Here is a 20993-nt window from a genome sequence, read left to right as displayed (position 1 = left end):
GTGTAGGCGCCGCCTCCACTCTTCCATGTCCAGCCCCCGCAGCCATCCGTTTCCGGCCACCCCTCCCGCGGGCACTCAGACACGCGCCGGTCGTCACGTGCGCCCCAGCCAGGCCCACGGAAATGACGCAAGTCTTACGCGCCGCCAGGATGGCCGGGCCATGGCGGGGGGCACAGGCTGTGTGCGGCTGTGGGGAGCTGCAAGGTGTTGGGCGCTTCGGCGGCCGCTACTGGCCGCCGCCGGGGGGCGGGTGCCGATTGCGGCCAGAGCTTGGTTGCCCAGAGGCCAGAGGGCCTGCGACGCCTCGCCTCCCTGGGCGCTGTGGGGCCAAAGCCCCGCGGCCGCGGGCCACTGGCGGGGACTTTGGGAGGCGAATAACCGCAGCGGCGGCGGCGCCTTCTCGGGAAGCGAGGATGCCTCCGAGGGCGGCGCGGAGGACGGGGCCTCGGGCGTGGGAGGCAGCGCGGGCGGCGGGGAGGGCCCTGTCATAACGGCGCTGACGCCGATGATGATCCCGGACGTATTCCCGCACCTGCCGCTCATCGCCGTTACTCGCAACCCAGTGTTCCCGCGCTTTATCAAGATTGTTGAGGTAATGAGCGCCCCGCCGTAGGCCTCTGTTTCCCCATGTCTGCAAGCCGCGGGTTGGACCGAGGGATCATTTACCACCTTCATACCCCAGCAACTTTTTCCAGGAGCGAAGCTTCTCCAAGGCCTGGAGTTCAAGTACTAGTCTTCCCAGCACTAGCTCCATGAACTTGAGCTAGATTCCTTCCCCTTTCAGATCCCTGCAGGAAAGTTGAATCCAGTGAGCTTAGGATTGTCCAATAGACTCCCAGTCATAGAAATTTGGTGCCGGGAAGGATCAGAACAGTCTTGCCGCTCAGTCGCTTCTCTGCGGGTCTTGGTAGCTGTTTTGTGACACTCTTCCCCCAGGGCTATCTGCCTTCCTCATGGCTTCATTATATGTTCATCGAGGTCATGGGCCAGGTGTGGTTGTAAGACTAAGGGACACAGCAGTGAGCAAAACGGACACACATTCCTGCTTTTGGAGCTTAGATTCCAGCGGGGATTGGAGAGGCATAAATAAGAGTAGTAAGTTAATTCTGTATCGGGAGGTCATTAGTAGTACAGAAAATGATTGAGCGAGAAATTGTAGAGGAATTTTAGGAGGAAGGTGGCCGGAGGATGTTGTCAGGGATTTATTCATTCAGTAGAGTGTTCTTTGGGCTTCCAGGGTGCCTCGAAGCGGTAAAGAATTCGCCTACACTGCAGGAGACGTGAGTTGAATCTCTGGGTGGGGAAGATCCCCCTGGAGGATCCATTCCAGTATTCTTGCCTGGAGAATCCCATGAACGGAGGAGCCTGTTGGGCTATAGTCCATAGGGTCCCAAAGAATTGGACACGCCTGAGCAATGCAGTCAGGCAGAGTGTTCTTGACTTGTTACCATGTAGCAGGCTGAGGATTCAGCAGAACAAGTTAGACACAGCTCTCTGCCTCAGGAACTTACATTCTGGTGGAAGAGAGTAAGAGCCATGGCTTAGGGGGTGGGGCAAGTGGACCGGGGTGATGTAATAGAAAGCAAGAGTGCAAGGAACTTGAGCTTTTTTTTTTTTTTTTTAATTTCTTTTTTGGCTGTGCTTGGTCTTCGTTGCTGCGCTCAGGTTTTCTCTAGTCGCGGCAAGTAGGGGCTACGCTTTGTTGCCTTTTGAGGGTTTCTCACTGCAGTGGCTTCTCTTGTTGCACAGCACGGGCTCTATAGATTGTGGGCTCAGTAGTTGCTCTCGGGCTTAGTTGCCCCACAGCATGTGGGATCTTCCCGGACCAGGAATTGAACCTGTGTCTCCTGCATCAGTAGGTGGATATTTAACCACTGGACCATCTGGGAAGTCCAGACCTTGAGTTTTTAGAATAGGAAGAACCTGAATGCCTGCTTTCTTCCCCACCCCCATCTTTTCTTTCATGATGTGGAAACAAGTCTGTGGAGGAGGTTATCTGTTAACTGTCTAAGCAAGGTCATCCAATGAATCAGCTTTGTCTACATTCACCCTCCTCCCCTCACACTCCCATCTTTGCTGCATAAATCTCAGGGATCCCTTGGAAAGCAGAGGGACAGCATTCAGTCAGCAAGCGGGGGACAGAAAGACATCCCCACCCTGGAACTGCTGATTGTGTACGTTTGAGCTGCCCTTCCAAGGGCATTCTCTAATGTTAAATAGTGATTACTGGCAGGCCCTAAGGCCAGACCTTGGGGGTTCACATCCTGGTCCCTCTGCCCCCAGCTTGATAGCCTTGGGCAAGCTGTTCTCTGGGCCTCCATTGCCTCATCTGTGAAATGGGCAATCCCTCATTTCTTAGAGCTGTGATGGGTGGTAAATGAGGTCACGTGTAGGGGACTTAGAAACATAGCTGGTGCTTCATACGGCTTCATAAGAAGTGGCTGCTGTTTCCTCCATTGTGTGCTTCTGACACCTCAGAGATGACCCTTGGTGGGTCTTTTTTTCATCCTTGTCTCCCACTGCCAGCTGTCCTCTACCCTCCAGGCCTCTTGGGCCAGGACTGTTTGGCAGGTATGGTCCCCTCAGCCTTGCAATGTGGCACCTGCCTCCTATCCCCAGTGCCCAAGCAGGGATAAGATTCTTTCAAGAGACACTGTCTGCCCGCCTAGGACTAAGCCGAGAGGGTTCTAGGAGTTGATGCAGATGGTGTGAGGCCGGCTTGTGGAGCTCACATGGAGTATTTCTATTGCTGTACTCAGTCACTCAGTTGTGTCACACCCTCTGCTGCCCCATGGACTGCTCTGCTGGGCTTCTCTGTCCATGGGATTTTCCAGGCAAGAGTGGGGTTGCCATTTTCTCCTCCAGTTCTATTGCTGTTACCTTGCAAATAAGGAAAAGGAGTCGTGCCAAAGGGAGGGGCCAGGCGTTAGGATGCAAGGGCCAGGGCACTCCCCTGGTGGTCCAGTGGTTAAGACCAGGTGCTTCCAACGCAGGGGGCACAGGTTTGATCCCTGGTCAGGAGACTATAACCCTGTGCTGCTGCTGCTAAATCGCTTCAGTTGTGTCTGACTCTGTGCGACCCTGTAGGCGGCAGCCCCACCAGGCTCCCGTCCCTGGGATTCTCCAGGTAAGAGTACTGGAGTGGGTTGCCATTTCCTTCTCCAGTGCTTGCAAGTGAAGTTGCTCAGTCCTGTCCGACTCTTGGACTGTAGCCTACCAGGCTCTTCCATCCATGGGATTTCCCAGGCAAGAGTACTGGAGTGGGTTGCCATTGCCTTCTCCAATAATCCTGTGCAATGTGGTCAAAATAGAGATGCAGCAGTCAGCTGTTAACAGAGGAGAAACTGGGAACCTCCAGAGTGCTTAATAAGTAAATCTGAACTTGTTAGTAAAGTTGGGATTACTCTTGATGGTGAAGTTGACCCTGTCTGTGGCTAACTTGCCCCAGTAGCGTCTCCTCATCAGTGGCCTCTGAGTGTAGGCCAGTGACTCTTAAGTTTGGGTGGGTCAGGTACCCTCCTGATGGATGTCCTGGGCCTTTATCCTGGAAAGAATGCCTCTAGAGTGTCAGGAATCCCCATACCATATGGTCATGGAGTGAGCTAGCACTGCTTCTTAAAGTCTGGTCCCTGAAACAGTAGCATCCCCTGGGAGCTCGCTTGAAATACAGAATCCCAGGCCCATTCCAGCCCCCAGCAGATAAGATACTTTAGAGGTTGGGGCCCAGCCGTCTGTTCTTTAAAAAAAAAAAAAAAAAAAGCCTCCAGGTGATTCTGATTCGTGCCGAAGTTTAAGGGTCATTAAGTTGAGTTCAGGTCTGGCCTGGGACCTGAAGGGAATCGTTTGAGCCCTAAGGACATCTGTGCTCCTCCCCAGCAGCTGTTTCCTGGGAAACATGAACCCTCTATCTGCCAATAAAACAACATGAGAATGCGCTGTGATTGAGGGGGCCGGGGTTGGATGATCATTATATGTGATATAGATGGGATTGGGATATCCATGAAAATTAGCCTGTGGAGCGTGTTGCAGTTGAGTTATGCACATTTACCGTTGTCCTCCTGACAAGAGCAGAGGGTTTAGACTCTCAAGCCAAGGCATTTCCCTGCAGAACCAGCTCTGGGAAGGGGATGTGAAATCAGTTTCTTGGCTCTGGCTGTTCATCTCCTTTGAGTTTTCCTTTTAGCAAGAGGGAAAAAATCTAAGGAGTGCAGCTCGCCTGCACTGCCCCATTCCATTCTCCACGCCCGTCCTCTCTTTTCTTTTTGGTTCAGGAGTTCTTGGACCATGTAGGTTAGTCTTGGATCAGATCAGTGCATCTCCAGAGTGTAACACTGAAAATGCTAGAGTTGCTGTCAAAATGTCAGCCAGAAAAACCCACTGTGTTTCACTTTGGGGTTGTTGTCATACTAGGTTAAAAATAAGAAGCTGGTTGAGCTGCTAAGGAGGAAAGTCCGCCTTGCCCAGCCATACGCCGGCGTCTTTCTAAAGAAAGATGACAAGTAAGTGTAATTTCCCCCTCACACTTTTGTTGAGACCACCCTGGAGTGTAGCTCCCTACAGAGCCTGATCGGTAGAGTAGCCTAGACCTCTGGCCCTTGACCTGAAACAAACCTAGCAAAACCTACGGGAGACAAGACCAAGAGCTGAGCATCCTTTTTTGGATAGGGCTACGATTCCGCCCCGAGCCCTGAGCTTTGTGTGTAGTTCAGGTAGGGGGAAATTAACCTCAGGGACCCCCGGTGTCAGCCCAGGGCAAAGCCACTTCAGAGCAGAGCTAGGTGGGCAGGTGTGGGGGCTCAGGACTCGTCCGCCTCACTTCTGGATAGGACTTAGTTCCACTTCGGAGTCAGAAGGCACGTTCTAGGCCAGCTCCGAAAGAGGCAGTATGGAACCAAAGGCCAGGTTCCATGTGGCCCTGTCTGCCTGTGTGCAGTGACCCTGCATCCCAGAGTGCCAGTGGGAGCCAGGAGGTCAAGGCCAGGATGGCTGTTGCTCTGCTCCTGAGAGAGCCAGAGCACCTGTGCCCATGTGCCCCCTGTCCCTCTCCCTCAGCAATGAGTCCGACGTGGTTGAGAACCTGGATGAGATCTACCACACGGGGACGTTCGTGCAGATCCACGAAATGCAGGACCTGGGGGACAAGCTGCGCATGATCGTCATGGGACACCGGAGGTGCGGGGACGGGACGGGAGGAGTGGCCACAGCTGGAGGTGGGTCCCCATCCCCAGTCTCAGGGCCCTTCTCTTAAAGCAGTACTCTGGGTGGTCAGGGAGAAGCCATCTCTCACGCTTATTAGTCCGCAAAGCACCACAAAACGGAAGCTGGCACGTTGCCGTGTCTCCCATGTCTGGGTATTGGCCTGCCATCCCCCTGGTGCCCATGTCTGCAGCACCATTCAACTTGGCAGGTTGCAGGGTTTTTTGGTTGGTTGGTTGGGGTTTTTCTTGACTGTGCCACATGGCATTCAGGATCTAGTTCCCCGATGAGGGATGGAAGCCAGGCCCCCTGCAGAGGAAGCACAGTGTTAACAACTGGACCGCCAGGGAAGCCCCAGGCTGTGGCTGTTCACTCACCAGAGTACCCCTGCCTCCACTCTGCTGAAGGGCTGCATACATCTGTAAGCCCAGTCTAACCCTCTGTATTATTATGGCTAATTAAGAAAAACCTATAAGATGAGCTGGATTGAAGCTGAAAGGAATAGACTAGTTGTTCACGTGTTCCAGGGAACATTGGTCTCCCAAAGATGTCCTGTGATCCTGTGTGTGTGGGAGACCTTTCAGGGTCCCTAGCCATTAGGCTGTAAGTGTTCAGAAAAGCCTCTTACTGAAGATGCTGGTGGGGGGTTTGTTGACTTGAGAGCCCTCTGTCCTTTTTTCTTACAGTCTTTAAAAATATATATATTTTTGGCTCTGCTGGCTCTATGTGGTAGCAGGTGGGATCTAGTTCCCTGACCAGGGATCAAACCCAGGCCCCCTGCATTGGGAATGCAGAGTCTTAGCCACTGGACACCAGGGAAGTCCCATGGAGCCCTTTTCTCTCTCACCCTGCAGAGCGCACCTGGGAAACAGCCTGGGTCAGCAGCGCATCTGTGGACCATCCAGGTGGCTGCACTGATTGCCATGCCCGTCTTCGTGTTAAGTCTGTTTTAGGAAAGAGCCTGCACCTTTGTCTCCTGGGAGGAGTCATGGTGCAGGAGAAACAGAATAAGGTGCAACCAGAATTAATAAAGACACGGGCAGCTCCTCACTGCCCTGCTCACCTGCACGGTGCCTTGTAGAATGAGTCCTGCTGGCCTCTGAGGCCAGGTCGCCCCAGGGCTCACCAAATCCCCACCGCCTTTTCTCTGTGCACCCTGGTGGTGTCTGCCGGGCGCTGAGTCCGCACCCCTGGTAGTTGTCAGGCCTGCTCTTTAAGAGAGTGCTGTTAGCCTGCGGGGTAGCAACAAGCCAGCACAGCAGTGGCACCCGGCCTGTTGTCTGCCGGGCCCTCGGGTGTGAGTGGAGCAGCAGGTGAGGGACCCACCTTGGGGAGCTCACCCCGAGTGGGGAGAACAGGTCACGAGCTGAATTCTGATGGTGGTGGCAGGTGCTTTGTGGGGGAAGCAAAAATGGAGGGCGGTGCTGGGTGATTGTGCAGGTGGGGCTGGCCTTCACGTTGAGAGGTCAGGGAGAGCCTCTTGCTGGAGGTGCCCTTGAACCTGAATGGTGTGCAGGAGCCTCTGTGGGGTGCGCTGGAGGCTGGGGGAGGGGCAGGCAGAGTCCTGGATGAACCCTGGAGGTGGGCTGCAGGGGTCTGGGCCCAGCAGGCCCTTCAGCCATGGACACCGTGGAGGAGCGTGCAGGCAGGATCCCCCCACCCCACCTTGGTGGTGGCTTTACCCCCTCCTCCCGTCTTCAGGGTTCACATCAACCGACAGCTGGAGGTGGAGCCTGAGGAGCCTGAGGGCGAGAACAAGCAGAAGCTGCGCAAGAAGCCCAAGCGGAGCAAGAAAGAGGCAGAAGAGGACGGGGCCACCAAGCGGCCGCTGGAGGTGGTGGTGGGGCCTGGTCACAGCCCCGCCGGCGAGGTGCTCATGGTGGAGGTGGAGAATGTGGTCCACGAGGACTTCCAGGTGACGGAGGAGGTGAAGGTGAGTGCGAGGGTGTCGGGGGGCAGAGGGCCGTGTTCCCCCGGAGTCCTGGGAGGAGCCAGCTGCTGGCAGGTGGGAGGTGGGCCAGGGCCTCAGCTGCTGTGGAGGAGCTGGCTCCAGCGCAGAGAGGAGGGGCCCAGGGGCTGCAGCTCCCTCTGGTCTGGTGACCCACGCTTGGGGCTTCCCTGCTCACTAGGCGCTGACTGCGGAGATCGTGAAGACCATCAGGGACATCATCGCCTTGAACCCACTCTACAGGTTGGTCTTGTGTGCTCTCTCCTGGAGGCCAGGCTAGCCTGGGCATGTCCTGCTCGAGGGGCTCTTGAGGCAGCCCGGGTCGGGGGAGCAGCTTCATGCTTCAGCTGTCGGCAGATGGGAGGGCGTGTCAGGAGGGTGGCTGCCTTGGCAGTTGGCTGCCTGGTGCAGCGCCCGGGTCCCTTGCAGGGAGTCAGTGCTGCAGATGATGCAGGCCGGCCACAGGGTGGTGGACAACCCCATCTACCTGAGCGACATGGGCGCAGCGCTGACGGGGGCCGAGTCCCACGAGCTGCAGGAAGTCCTGGAGGAGACCAATGTGAGTGCGGCCGGGGGCCTCCCTGACTGGCTGCTGCTCTTGGGCGGTTTCACGTTAGCCCGCCTCCTTCCATCTGCCCCCGACCCCTGGTCCTTGGTAATGGCCGCGCGGTGTCCTCCTGGGTGGTGCCTATCATTCAGTGGGTGGCGTGTTTGGGTTGTCCCCACACTCAACATTAGAAGCAGTGCCTCTGCCAATGTCCTCGTCCCCACAGCCTGCAGGCCCACAGGGTGTGGCTGGAGCCCTGGGTCCGAGGGGGCTGGCCTCTCGGATTTGAGGAGGCGTGGCGTGTCCACCCGCCAGGGCTCATGCTTCTTGTGCCCTGCTTCCCCTGTCCCCCAACCCTCGGCCTGCACACATGATCTTCCCTTTCTCGGCAGATTCCAAAGCGGCTGTATAAGGCCCTGTCCCTTCTCAAGAAGGAGTTTGAACTGAGCAAGCTGCAGCAGCGCCTGGGCCGGGAGGTGAGCAGAGGTTGCGAACCCATGGCAACATCACACTGGGGCCAGGAGCTGTGTGCAGAGTGAGAGGTCCCCTGACTGTCCAGGGAGCTCTGGGGGAAACCTAGAAATTGGGAGGCAGCGTGGGAAAGGTTGAAGGGACTTTCCCCATACTCGGCTGGTGGAGGCCTACCTTGGCTGCTTGGACTGTCCGTTTCCCTTTTCCAGACTTAGGTCACTTTTATCATTTAGTTTTTTAAAAAATTTTTTACTGGAGTATAGTTGACTTACAGTGATGTATTAGTTTCTGCTGTACACCAAAGTGAATTAGTTATGCAAATACTCTTATTTGAGATTCATTTCCACCGTAGACCATCATATCACTTGATTCTATGTTAGGTAAAAAAGTTGTATTACATCTTTTATTGGAAAAGCCACGAGGCAGCTGTCATGCAAAAGTGCAGGGCAGCATGTCCCGGGGCAGGTGCCAGTGTTGAGCCTGTGTCCTGCTGTGTCAGCTTTTAGAGGGTGACACCGCTTTGATGAGTGTGGGGGACATGCTGGCATCAGGTCTGGCTTTCCCTGGTTGTAACCAGGATTGAAGGGCGGATCCCTTCCTCCCCTGGAAGTTGGGGTCACTTATCGCGAGACCTGTGTGCAGGGGACTCCAGGTTGAAGGTGAGGGCCACTGGAGGCTGGGTGTCCCAGGTTTGTCTCCTGGGTCCCGAGGATGTGGCAGGCCCCCGGGCCTCGGCCCCCTCCTCTGGTCTGACAGTGGCCTGGGCCCCATAGGTGGAGGAGAAGATCAAGCAGACACACCGCAAGTACCTGCTGCAGGAGCAGCTGAAGATCATCAAGAAGGAGCTAGGCCTGGAGAAGGATGACAAGGATGCCATCGAGGAGAAGTTCCGTGAGCGGCTCAAGGAGCTTGTGGTCCCCAAGCACGTCATGGACGTGGTGGACGAGGAGCTGAGCAAGCTGGGCCTGCTGGACAACCATTCCTCCGAGTTCAAGTGAGCAAGTGCCGAGGGGCCTGGCGTGGGGGCCAGGATTTGACCCTGGAAGGCCAGGACGGTGGGGGGCCCTCGGGCATGTTCCTGTCACCACACGTGTTCAGTCCTCTCGTGTGGTCCCTGCAGGGGCCGGGTCTCTGTCGCCCTTGTTTCACAGATGAAGGAATTGCAGCTTGGAGAAGTTAAATCAGTGCCCCTGCCCCTAGGCTGGTGGATGGGGACGGATTTAAAGCCAGGGACATTGGGCTGCAAGCCCGTGCCACCCGTCAGGACCAGGAGTTCCCAGGGCCAGTGCCCCGCGGCCAGCCCCTCCCCTGACCTTTGGTCCCCTGGTCTCCTCTGGCAGCTTTGAGAGTCAGAAAACGAGTGTCTTCCTGTTCTTGCCTGGCCATTGTTCTCCTGTGCACGCTGGCTGAGGGTGAGGGTGGCTGCTAAGGGGTCAGGGGACCATGCGATGCTTCTGACTCTACCTGGGCGCTGCTCCAGGACAGCTGTGTGGGACAGCTCCTCAGAGGGGCGGGCTTCCCGGGCTGCTGTGTTAGGCCCCTGTCTGATCAGGGTGTTTGGTGAGGTCTGGTCTCTTGCTCAGGGACCCTGGAACTCTCTGGTTTCCCCAGATGCCGCAGACCTGTACACCAGAGACACTCCCAGCTCCTCTCCCTGGGGCCGCAGTACATTCCCCACGTTCACATCAGGGTGGACCACACACGTAGTGCCCCAGACACCATCGACTTCTCTTCCGGTCTGGAGGCAGAGACCCTCACTTCTGGTGTGATGAGAAGGATGGGTTCCTTCTGGAGGCCTTGGGGGAATTGTTTCTAGCCTCTTCCAGCTTCTTGGAAACATTCCTTGCTCCCAGCCCATCCTCTTCAGAGCCTCTCTCCCACCTCTGCTTCTCTTGTCTGGCTCCTCCTCTGACTGCCCTTCCTGCCTGCTCCTCCTCAGGCCCCTTGAGAGGGGGTTCCTCTGTCCCTGGCTCACAGCTCCAGGCCTCAGTTTCCCCACTTGTGCTGGGTGAGGTTGTCCTCATCGCTGGCCCCTCCTGAGCTGTGGGACTCTGAGCTGTCCCCATGCTCACTGAGCCTCTGGGCCAGGAGCTGCGCCCACACAGGCAGACCTCAGGACACTGCAGGCTTGGTTCACGGCAGGAAAGTGAGTCATGTGAATTTTGTTGGTTTCCCTGTTGAGTGTAGAAGTTATGTTTACCCCATACTGTAGTTTAAGTTTGCAGTTGCATTCTGTCTAAAAAAAGGAAAAAGTATGTTACGTGCTTTAATTAAGAAGTACTTTATCACCTGCTGAGGCAGAGTTAGTACAGACCTTCACGGTATAAAACACACGGTGTCTGCCTGGAGCAGTAGGTGAGGCGGGCCGGCCTGTCGAGCGCTCTGTGCAGCTCCAGTGTTGGGTGCCTGGGTCGCAGTGCCTGGGTGTGCAGCTGGAGAGTCAGGTGGCGCGCAGGGCCTGCTCACCGGCCCTCACCTGTCCCATGGTAGCGTCACCCGCAACTACCTGGACTGGCTGACGTCCATCCCGTGGGGCAAGCACAGCAACGAGAACCTAGATCTGGCGCGGGCCCAGGCGGTGTTGGAGGAGGACCACTACGGCATGGAGGACGTCAAGAAGCGCATCCTGGTGAGGCCCCACCCAAGCCCCGCCCACACCCTCGCACAGGCCCGGGGCCTCCTGCCTGGGACCCAGGACTCCCCGTGCAGCTGGGGAGACCCAGAGGAGCTCCCTGTGAGTCTGGGCTCTGGGAGGGGCTTGGCTGTGGCAGGGCTGGAGTGGTGTCAGCAGGGGCCTGAGGCACCAATGTTGGAGTGGCTCAGAGGTGCCAGGGGCCGCCCAGGGCTCCCGGATCCACCAGGGGGATAAAAACGCTCGTGAGAGGAGGGACAGAGGCATCTGGCTGAGGGCTGGTGGGCCTGGCATTGGGGTCACCCCCCAGTCAGTCCCTACATCCCCCGGCGCCTGCTCGTCCTGTTGGTGCCACAGGCTGTCCCTCCCTGTGACAAACCAGTCTGGTCAGCTTGGCGCCTCCAGGCCAGGCGCTCCTAGCCATGGGGAGCCTCAGGCCAGGTGGGCCCCCTGCCCTTCAGAAAGTCCGGCTCTACCTCATGCAGCCGCCTCTGCACACAGGAGTTCATTGCCGTCAGCCAGCTCCGGGGCTCCACCCAGGGCAAGATCCTCTGCTTCTATGGGCCCCCGGGCGTGGGCAAGACCAGCATCGCCCGCTCCATCGCCCGTGCCCTGAACCGGGAGTACTTCCGCTTCAGTGTTGGCGGCATGACAGATGTGGCCGAGATCAAGGGACACAGGTAGGTCCGTCCCCCCCGCCCCCAGAGCTCACCTCTCCTCCTGTCAGCCTGCCTTTTCCTGGGTCTGTTCCTGCTCTGGTATCATGATGGGGACAAGCAGCAAACTGCACACAGGAGTAGGTAACTGAAAAGGTGTTTATTGACTTCAGGCCCAGCTCGATCAAGGTGCTCAAACATTTGCTCAAAATCTCGGCTTCTCAGTCACTGGGAGAGCCTCTTGGCCAGGCTGCCAGTAGACAGCTGCATGGCTCCAGCTCACATTCCACCAGCTCAGCTCCCCACAGCACTGGCCGAAGTTCGGGAGCTGTGTCGTGGCCTCAGGCCTGCTCACTAGAGTGGGAGGTCTCCCTGGTGAAGACTTAGGGCCTGTCTTGGTTCTCTCCTCCCTTGTCAGGCACAGAGCGGGGGCTGGCATTCCCTGTGTGCAGGCTCTTAACAGCCACCTGGTCCTTGCATGGCACCCTTCAGTGGGACGTTCAGGGTGCTGTGTGTGTTGTGTTCCAGGGCTTCCCGCCCTGTTGGCCTCTGCAGAGAGTGGGTCTCTGAAAAGCCTGGCTCAGTGAGACACAAGCACAACAGATACATGAGTGTCTGCTCCGAGCTGACTTGGAGCATACCTTTATCCGGTGGTGTTCAAAGAAGGGTTAGATCTGTGTCTAAATTACTTTTCTGGTTTTTCTAAAAACACGGACAGTCCTGGACACTGGGACCTGCAGGTCTTCCTGGCAGCAGTCCTCCTGAAAGCATGTGCTGGCTGGGCCCTGGGCCTGGTGACCCCGGGGACCCAGGTGTTGGAGACGTTGCTGCGACAGGCCCCAACTGCTCCCCACTCTCTCCTTTTGCTGAGTCAGGCCATGCAGGCTGGGTTTTGCTATCTAGGGGGATGAGTCTGAGTGAGACTTGGCTGTGAACCTGTTCCCTGCACTTCCTGCCTGAGCTGGGGGAGGGACCCTCCAGCATCCGGGTGATCTACTTCTCTGCCCACCTGCACAGCACGGAAGCATTTATCTTCTGCTGGGCCCCCCACGCTGCCTGTGTCTCCTCTGGGCAGCTCTCGGGGTGGGGGGGGCCCATGTGTCCCACATGGGTGTCTCAGAGCTCCAGGGAGCTGGGCCTCAGGCACTGGTGTGGCTAGCCCAGGTGTTGGGGCACCCACCGCCCTGCCTTGCCCTCTTCCCCAGGCGGACATATGTGGGCGCCATGCCGGGCAAGATCATCCAGTGTCTGAAGAAGACCAAGACGGAGAACCCCCTGGTCCTGATAGACGAGGTGTGTGGGGCCGGGGGGGTGGGCCTGGCTGGGCGCACACCCCTTCCCGAGGCTGGACGTGGGCCCTGGGCCTTCCTGGCCCCCAGCTCCAGGTGGCCCTGAGCAGACGGAGTCTGTGTTCAAGGTGAAATCATGGTCCCTGCGGTTTCCATGGTGCCAGTCACAGGGTGGCCTTGCTGCTCCCAGGCTGTCTCCTGACATTGGCGCCCCTGCCCTGGAGGGCGCCGTCCCTGCCCCAGCCTTGCGGTCGTGCCGGCCCCCCTGCTCTTCCTTCTGCTCCGGCCTTCCCCAGCCCTGACCCCTGGCTCTGTCTCCCATTGGGGTGTCTGGTGAGCAGGCGCTGGGGCAGGACAAGGGCCAATACCCCCGCCCACTCCTGCCTTTTCAGGTGGACAAGATCGGCCGGGGCTACCAGGGCGACCCCTCATCTGCGCTGCTTGAGCTGCTGGACCCTGAGCAGAATGCAAACTTCCTGGACCACTACCTGGACGTGCCCGTGGACTTGTCCAAGGTGCGTGTCCTTTCCGGGGCTGGGCCAGGGGGGATGGATGGGTACCCTGTTCCCCCGCACCTCACGGCCCCACCCCCAGGTGCTGTTCATCTGCACGGCCAACATCACCGAGACCATCCCTGAGCCACTGCGGGACCGTATGGAGATGATCAACGTGTCAGGCTACGTGGCCCAGGAGAAGCTCGCCATTGCTGAGGTGAGACACCCACAGCTCGGCCCTGGGCTCAGGAAATAGCCAGGTGCTCCCTTGGGGCCAGGCCCTCAGCTAGAGCTCAGGGTACTGCTCAGGGGCTCTCGTGCCAGAGGGACAGGTGGGATGGGGCAGGATGCCGAGAAGCAGACGAGGCTGGTGTGAACCGTTCCTGCCAGCCGCGCCTCTGACACTGAGGCGTGGGGGTGGGGCCCTGCGCTTGCTGGTTCCCACTGAGGGGCCTGTGAGTCAGTGTGGTCTGGACTTGGCATCCAGGGATAGCATGAGACCCAGGGTCAACGCTCAGAGCAGAGCCCAGCCCCCAGCTTGGATGCAGGCCCCAAGTCCCTGGCCTCTCCTACCTCAGACTGACCAGGTGTCAGTCAGGGGTTCCCACCATCCCCTCCTTGGTTTGATAATTTGCTGGAACAGCCTACAGAACTCAGGAAATGGGTTTATTCACTGTTACCAGTTTATTATAAAGGATTCAACCAGGGAACAGCCAAAAAAGAGACCCCGGGGCAAGGAGTAGGGAAGGACCCATTTCTCAGGTTATTGATCGGATCCTTGGTTGTGTGTGATTAGCCCCCCAGCGCCCTTCCCTCCCTGGGGGCAGAGACCTCTGTCCCTCCAGTTTTTTGGTTGGTTCTTCTGGCCCCCAGCCAGCTATGCTAATAATTACCTTGTTATTCTCAGTGTTCTGGAAGGGGCTTTTCTTGAATAAGAAGGGCTGCTCTTCTTGTCCCTGTCACTTGGGAAGGCCCATGGGTCCTGGAAGTGCTTGTGTGGGAATTCTCCTGTCCCAGCACCTCAGGCCGTAGAACCAGAGCAGGAGTCACCTCTGCAAACACAGTGCTGAACACAGCACGGCCCCACCCGTGGCCTCAGGGCCCCACCCTGTCTTGGGGTCCTGAGTTCAGCTCTGATAGGAAGCCCCCGCCTTTAATGTCACACGTGTGGCTGGTGTCCAGGCCCGGTCACTCGCAGCTGTGGGCCTTACAGGGAGGCCATGGTTCCCAGTTCTGCGACCACCTGCCTGGCCTTTTCCTAGTCCCAGGCTCACCCAAGGTTCAGGCCTCTGCCTGCACCTGTGGTAAGAAGCTTTTCCTGGGTGGGGAGTCCTTCCCTTCTGGTGCCCAGGGGTGCGGCAGCTTCACTAGCTTGCAGTCAGCAAAGCCAGGCTTCCTTCCCAGCGGACTGTATTCCTCACGTAGCGTTCTCTTTCTAGAATGGGCTTGAGTGAACTCGTCCCCTTGAGCCTTCTGCAGCTGTGACTGAAGCTGGCTCCCAGTCTCTGTGTTCCCTGGCAGGGTGGGTGGCGAGAAAAAGAGCTCTTGGCTGAGGTGGTGGCAGGGGTGCTGGACTCCCCCCAGCCTGGAGACTTGACGGGACAGCGGAGGGGCAGGCTTGGCGGAGTGGGTGGAGGGCTTCCTTCAAGGCCCTGAAGGAGGAGGAAGATGAGGACTATGGGATGCATTGGGCCTGTGGTCAGTGTTCAGGACTGACTGTCCAGCTATTGCTGTGTGGCAGGAGTGACCTTGGAGCCTGTGACCTGCTCCCTATCCCTGCCTGTACTGGGCAGCAGCTACTAACCAGTCTCAGTATGAGGAGCAAGTCTAGGGGATCAAGGAGGCCTTCCTGGAGGAAGAGGCACCTACGATGGCACCTGGAGGGAGGGCAGGAGTCAGATCTGGGCAGAGGCTGGAGCCTTGGGAGCATGTGGAGGTGCAGGCTAGTGTCTGCAGGTCCCAGGCCCTCTGTTCAGGATCCTGGCACCCGCCAGGATTGCTACCTGCACCTCATGTCCTGGCTTCACTGACTCCTCACCCTTCGGGTCTTGGCTTAGGCATGGCCTCCTGGAGCAGCCTCCCTGACACCCTGTCATTGCTGGATGACTTCCAGTGGACAGGGGCTCATCAGGGCAGGCCCAGGGTATACTTCAGTGACCTCATCAACCCAGCCAGGGGTCTTGGAAGGCTGGGCGGGGGGTCCCAGAGGCCCTGGGGATCCTGACGGCGGCTTTCCTCCTCCCGTTAGCGGTACCTGGTTCCTCAGGCCCGTGCCCTCTGTGGCCTGGACGAGAGCAAGGCCAAGCTGTCGTCCGACGTGCTGACCCTCCTCATCAAGCAGTACTGCCGGGAGAGCGGTGTCCGCAACCTGCAAAAGCAGGTGGAGAAGGTGAGCTGCCTGCCCAGCAGCGAATGGAGCCTGGGGCTGTGATGGCTTAAGTGGGCCCAGCCAGACAGGGGACACATGCCACAGTGGGTGCCCAGGAGTCACAGCCACAGACAGGAAGCAGATGGTAGGGTCAGGGCTGGGGGTGGGGAACGGGGAGTGAGTGCTTAATGACCAGGGGGTTCTGGAAGGATGGCTGGACGCGAGCCCCCGTGCACTTCTGCCACCGAGCTGTCTGCTTACAAATGGCTCAGATGGTTTTAGGTCATGTGTACTTTACAAACTGTAAAAAGTTAGAACGTGAGCGGAGATGAGCTGGGGTCAGGTTGGGGACGGGAGGGTCCTGTGGCCTGGCCACCCCCCAGCCCACCGTGCCCACGCAGGTGTTACGGAAGTCTGCCTACAAGATTGTCAGTGGTGAGGCTGAGTTTGTGGAGGTGACGCCCGAGAACCTGCAGGACTTCGTGGGGAAGCCGGTGTTCACAGTGGAGCGCATGTATGACGTGACGCCGCCTGGCGTGGTCATGGGCCTGGCCTGGACGGCCATGGGTGAGTGGCCTCTGCACCTTCAGGAGAGGTGGGCGCGCTCACCGTGGGGTGCTCTAAACGCCCTTCCCTGCTGGTAGGAGTGCGCAGGGCTGATTCGGGGACCCTGAGGTGGCAGCAGTGCCGTGAGCTTTGAGTTCCTGGTTTTCAGGTTTGCCTGAAGGAGAGCCCCTCACAGCCGCAGAGGCAGCTCTGGGTAGAGGGTTCGGGGAACCCTGTCCAAGTGGCCTCGCTGTGCCCACTGGCCCTGGGGTCTGGGAGCTGCAGTGTGGTGGGAGAGCAGCTCAGGGGCTTGTGTAGCTGAGATGCAGGTGTGCAGGCAGGCAGGGGGTGTCAGAGGAAGTAGGCTGAGGGCATGGAGTCTGATGATCTGGGCTGTACTGAGATAGCTGTGCTCCTGAGCCTGCAGGCTCTGTGGCAGGCAGGTACTGTCTTCAGGGTTTTGTGTAACCAGGTCTGTTCCTGCAGCTCCATCTGCTGCCCCGAGGAGGTGGCTGCAGGGACAGTGTGAGCACTGGGGGTGAGGAGGTTCTAGGCTGGGATGAGCAGTGTAAGGAACTTTACTGGGAAGTGCTGAGCAGGTGGTTGGGGCAGCTGTCCTGGAGTCTGGGGCTGCCCTGGTTCATGGCTCTGCCCTCGGGTCCCCAGGAGGCTCCACGCTGTTTGTTGAGACGTCCCTGAGACGGCCGAGGGACAGAGACAGTGACAGTGACAACGGGGACAAGGATGGGAGCCTGGAGGTGACGGGCCAGCTGGGGGAGGTGATGAAGGAGAGCGCCCGCATCGCCTACACTTTTGCCAGGGCCTTCCTGATGCAGCATGATGCCTCCAACAAGTTCCTGGTGACCTCGCACATCCACTTGCACGTGCCTGAGGTGAGGCCCACCCTGATCCCTCGCCCTGGGTCGCACGCCTGCCAGGCTCCCTGCCCACCTGCCCGTCTCCCCGCAGGGTGCCACCCCCAAGGACGGCCCAAGTGCCGGCTGCACCATCGTCACGGCCCTGCTCTCCCTGGCTCTGGACCGGCCAGTGCGGCAGAACCTGGCCATGACGGGTGAGGTCTCCCTCACAGGCAAAGTGCTGCCTGTGGGCGGCATCAAGGAGAAGACCATCGCGGTGAGTGTTGCACCGGCTCAGCGAGAGAGACCCAGACAATGTATGGCCATCACAGCCATCACTCAGGGCTGACCTCACCTCCAAGGGAAAAGGCAGGGTGACAGGCTGAGTTTAGATGGGGAAAGTGAGGCTCTCTGGGCTTAAGGTTGGACCCAGGGTTGCCTGGCCTGGAGCCTCTTGAGCTGACAACCTGACTCCCCACCCCTTGCCCAGCAGTGGTTGATCCAGCCCATCTCAGCTCCTTCCTTGAGGTTGAGACTGGGGTCTCCATCTCTGCCTGGTGGCTGCAGGAGACAGTGGTAGAGCCTGGTCTCCCCCGGTGTGTAGGTTGGACTGTGGAGGCAGCCCTTTGTCCTGGGTTTCCCCTGTTGGGCTGAGGGATTCCTAATGGAGCCCCCACACACCTCACTGTGGCACCCTGGTTCTGGCCCTCATATGCTCCACCCTGGTATCTCAGAGTGGTCCCCAGAGGCTCTGGCGAGGGAGACACCCCAGGCAGGGTGTGTGGGCCTTGCTTTCCTCACCTGTAGAGTGGGAGCTTCCATGGGCCACTAATCCCTAAAGCAGCACATGGGAAACCCCATCCCCCAAGGAGCAGTCAGGCTGAGGAACAGGTCATGCAGTGTGGGAACTTTCAGCTCCTATGCACTTTTAGGTGCCAAACCTCAAAATGTAAAACAGTTGGTCCTGTGATTGACCTAAGAAACCATGTACATCACACTGCATGTATTTCCAGGCCCACCTGGGGTTTGGGAGCATTTGGGCTGTGAGCACCTGAGTAGAAGCCTGAGCCCTGCTCCCCAGGCTGCCAGAGTGGAGGCTGATGATAGTACCTGGGGCCTGTTTTCCTCATCCCTGCAAGGCAGGGCGGGCACTAGGAGTCTGGCTCCCTGCCCAGCCCTCTCCTTCCTCCACTGACCAGCCACCCCCTCCCTCCCAGGCCAAGCGTGCTGGGGTGACCTGCATCGTCCTGCCAGCTGAGAACAAGAAAGACTTCTACGATCTGGCTGCCTTCATCACCGAGGGCCTGGAGGTGCACTTCGTGGAGCACTACCGCGAGATCTTCGACATCGCTTTTCCGGAGGAGAGGGCCGAGGCCCTGGCGGTGGGGCGGTGACCGCAGCCCTTGGTACGCTTGGTGCTGCTGGGCCTGGCCCCCGCCGGAACTGCACCCCTGGAGGGGCTCTGGGCAGCTGAGCCCCAGCAAGCTTGGGGGGAGACTGGAAGCCCGATCTTACTATGACTCAATCAGTGTATTTAATTATGATTAAAAACCGTTTCCAGTACTGCTTGTCTGTGGCCTCTTTTGTTGCTCACCACCACCTCTCCGGAATGCTCCAGGGGGTGGGACCCTCCCCCCCAACTCTCAACGGTGAACTACCCTTTAACTTCCAATGGCAGCAGAGAAACGCCGAGTTTTGGGCAAGATTTATTGTGAACAGAGGGGAAGGGCTCAGTCCTTCTTGGCTGCCGCTTTCCTCATGGCGGCCAAGACGTTGCTCAGCTCCTCTCTCTTCCTCTTCGCGCGGATGTGTGTCCCCACCTGCCGGGCAAGGAGGGCCGTGAGCCTGAGCCCCGAGTCCCAGACCGGGCCCCCGCACGGGAATCCCACCTACCCTTTTCTTGATGAACTTGAGGGCCCGCTTGTCCTTGGAGACCTTGAGCAGCTCCATGGCTCGTCGCTCGTAAGGGGCGAAGCCACACACCTCCCGGATCATGTCCCGCACGAACTTGGTGTGTTTCGTGAGACGCTGCGCGAAACCGGGGGGTCAGGGCCAGGGCTTCAGGGGTCTGCCGACGACGGAAGCCCAGATTCCCCCCCACCTCCCCAATCTCATCGGCATCAAAGCGGCGCGTCACGCCCGGCCGTTTGCACGGCCTGTCCCGGGACCCTGAACACTGTCGCCCTGCACACAAGCTGGGCACCGTGGAGTTGGGGCCGCTTAACCAAGAAACATACACACGCACACCCTCCCCCCGAGGCCACGATTCCTCAACAAGAAAATCAAGGAGTCCACTTTCCCTCCACGTTTCCACCCGGATCCATGCACCTTCCTACTCGGCAATCCCCTGCTCATGCGTCAGAACCCGCTCCCGAGTCGCTCCCGCCCCAGCTTCCGAATCCACGGCGCGAGGGAGGGTCCTGGTTCGTGGCCCCGGTGGGCGCCCGCAGCAAAGGAGAACACACAGACGGGTAACCAGCATTTCCACTCTCTCCTCTGGCCAGCCTCACATTTTTTCCCCTGCTTAAAACACCAGGGTTCCCCCGGTCCTCGATACCCCGACGGCGCTCCGGGAGCCTCTGCCCAGGCCCTGCCCTCCGCCCGGAAGGCTTCTTACCCGCTAACCGCGCGCCCTGGTACTCACCCCGCGGCGGCGGCTGTGCCTCGGCTTGCCCACGTTCTTGGTCACCTTGTGACCCTTGTTGAGGCCCACGGCCATGGGGTAGCGCAGAGCCATGGCTGCCGACAGAAAAGGGGAGAAGGGATGTGGGTGAGCTCCGGCGGGGTCCCCACCGCCTGGAACCCCGCGCTTCGGCTCCCAAGGGCTCGCTCGCTGCACTCAGCCATCCCTTGAGTTGCCTGGGACCACCAGGGTCCGGATGGCAACGGATGCTACTCGCGAGAGAGTTCACTAACCTGTTATTCTACAATGGCTGCCGCGGCGGAAGGGCCTGCGACGAGCGGAACTCTGGGATATCTACCAGCTCGCGGGCGGAGCGGGCCAGAGAGGCAAGAATGGCTCGGGCGCCCCCTGGCGGCTTGGAGGTGTCCATGCGGGCTCTCTGAGCATGCGCGATCAGACACCCAGAGCCCCCGAATTTACCCCAGCAAGTTTTAATCTTTAGTCGGACGGGGTGGGCGTGACTATGGCGGCGGTGCTTCCCTCTGCAGGTGGGTTGAGAGTTGGAATCCTACCTCTGCCGCCACCCGGCTGGCCCAGCGCCAGGGACTCCACCTCCCACTACCAGAATTTCTCCATTTATAGAAGGATGACAAAAATAGTACCTATTCCGAACTGAGCAAGATATGACACCTGGCACAAAATAAAACTTCCACTAGCGGAGGAATTGGTTTTACGATACACGAAGCTAAGTTCTGGACTAGCGTTAAGAAAAGTGTGATATAGTCCCCCGGTGGCACTTGATATGTGCGTGATAGGTCGCTTCAGTCGGGTTCGATTCTGTGGGACCCTAAGGACTGTAGCCCGCCAGGCTCCTCTGCCCATGGAATTCTCTAGGCAAGAATACTGGAGTGGGTTGCCATTTCTTCTTCCAGGGGATCTTCCCAGGGATCGAACCCGCGTCTCATGTCTCCTCCATTGGCAGGTGGGTTCTTTGCCACTAGCGCCACCTGGTGTAATTTTAGGGGCAGAGATAGGAGGCACGGTGGGAACAAAACCTTTCTCCCGCCTCGTTTTTATCTTTCAATCCTGTTTATCTCCGAGAGTCAGTATCAGTTTGGGGCTGATCTGTTCGGGGGTTACCCCTTTGAACATCTGCTGATCTTGGCGCCTTGGAGAACCAACAGTAGCTTGCATTTTATAACAGTTTTCATGCTACAGTTTTAATCTTTACTTTTTCTTTATGCAAGCAGTGCTGGTTTACCACTCTAAGGAAAGTCTCCATTTTAAATTTATTAATGTAAATGTCAGTGGTGTGCAGATGCACACATTGCCTTAAAGAGGGGTAGTCTGTTGTAGGAATCTCAGC

General features: G+C 58.2%; 2 protein-coding genes and 1 long non-coding RNA gene across 5 annotated transcripts; 1 reads left to right on the top strand and 2 right to left on the bottom strand.

Annotated features, from left to right (window-relative positions):
• Window positions 38-18567, top strand: LONP1 (lon peptidase 1, mitochondrial). The gene is made up of 18 exons (XM_005682510.3): window positions 38-592; window positions 4411-4499; window positions 5053-5172; window positions 6898-7129; window positions 7326-7387; window positions 7574-7703; window positions 8084-8167; window positions 8936-9156; window positions 10653-10791; window positions 11296-11474; window positions 12656-12743; window positions 13132-13254; window positions 13334-13450; window positions 15482-15622; window positions 16003-16168; window positions 16814-17040; window positions 17117-17281; window positions 18222-18567. Exons 1-18 carry the CDS (start codon window positions 161-163, stop codon window positions 18396-18398), a joined length of 2892 nt encoding a protein of 963 aa, XP_005682567.3. The 5' UTR covers window positions 38-160; the 3' UTR covers window positions 18399-18567.
• Window positions 13906-15601, bottom strand: LOC106502310. Its single transcript, XR_001295874.2, has 2 exons — window positions 15488-15601; window positions 13906-14747 (listed from the first exon to the last, which is right to left on the bottom strand). It is a non-coding gene; the product is annotated as an uncharacterized LOC106502310 (long non-coding RNA).
• Window positions 18516-20030, bottom strand: RPL36 (ribosomal protein L36). 3 transcript variants are annotated; one of them, XM_013965249.2, is made up of 4 exons: window positions 19921-20028; window positions 19649-19743; window positions 18898-19032; window positions 18693-18824 (listed from the first exon to the last, which is right to left on the bottom strand). In XM_013965249.2, the coding sequence occupies exons 2-4, from the start codon at window positions 19739-19741 to the stop codon at window positions 18735-18737; spliced, it is 318 nt and encodes a 105-aa protein (XP_013820703.1). In that variant the 5' UTR covers window positions 19742-19743; window positions 19921-20028; the 3' UTR covers window positions 18693-18734. The 3 variants fall into 3 exon arrangements, with proteins under 3 accessions (XP_017906401.1, XP_017906402.1, XP_013820703.1); XM_018050912.1 differs by having other exon boundaries at window positions 18516-19032; window positions 19921-20030; XM_018050913.1 differs by having other exon boundaries at window positions 18516-19032; window positions 19649-19748; window positions 19922-20010.

Source organism: Capra hircus, chromosome 7 (genome assembly GCF_001704415.2).
Source record: "Capra hircus breed San Clemente chromosome 7, ASM170441v1, whole genome shotgun sequence".
NCBI lineage: Eukaryota > Metazoa > Chordata > Mammalia > Artiodactyla > Bovidae > Capra > Capra hircus.
Note: the sequence above shows the minus strand (reverse complement) of the source record. Positions and strands in the feature narration are given on the sequence as shown.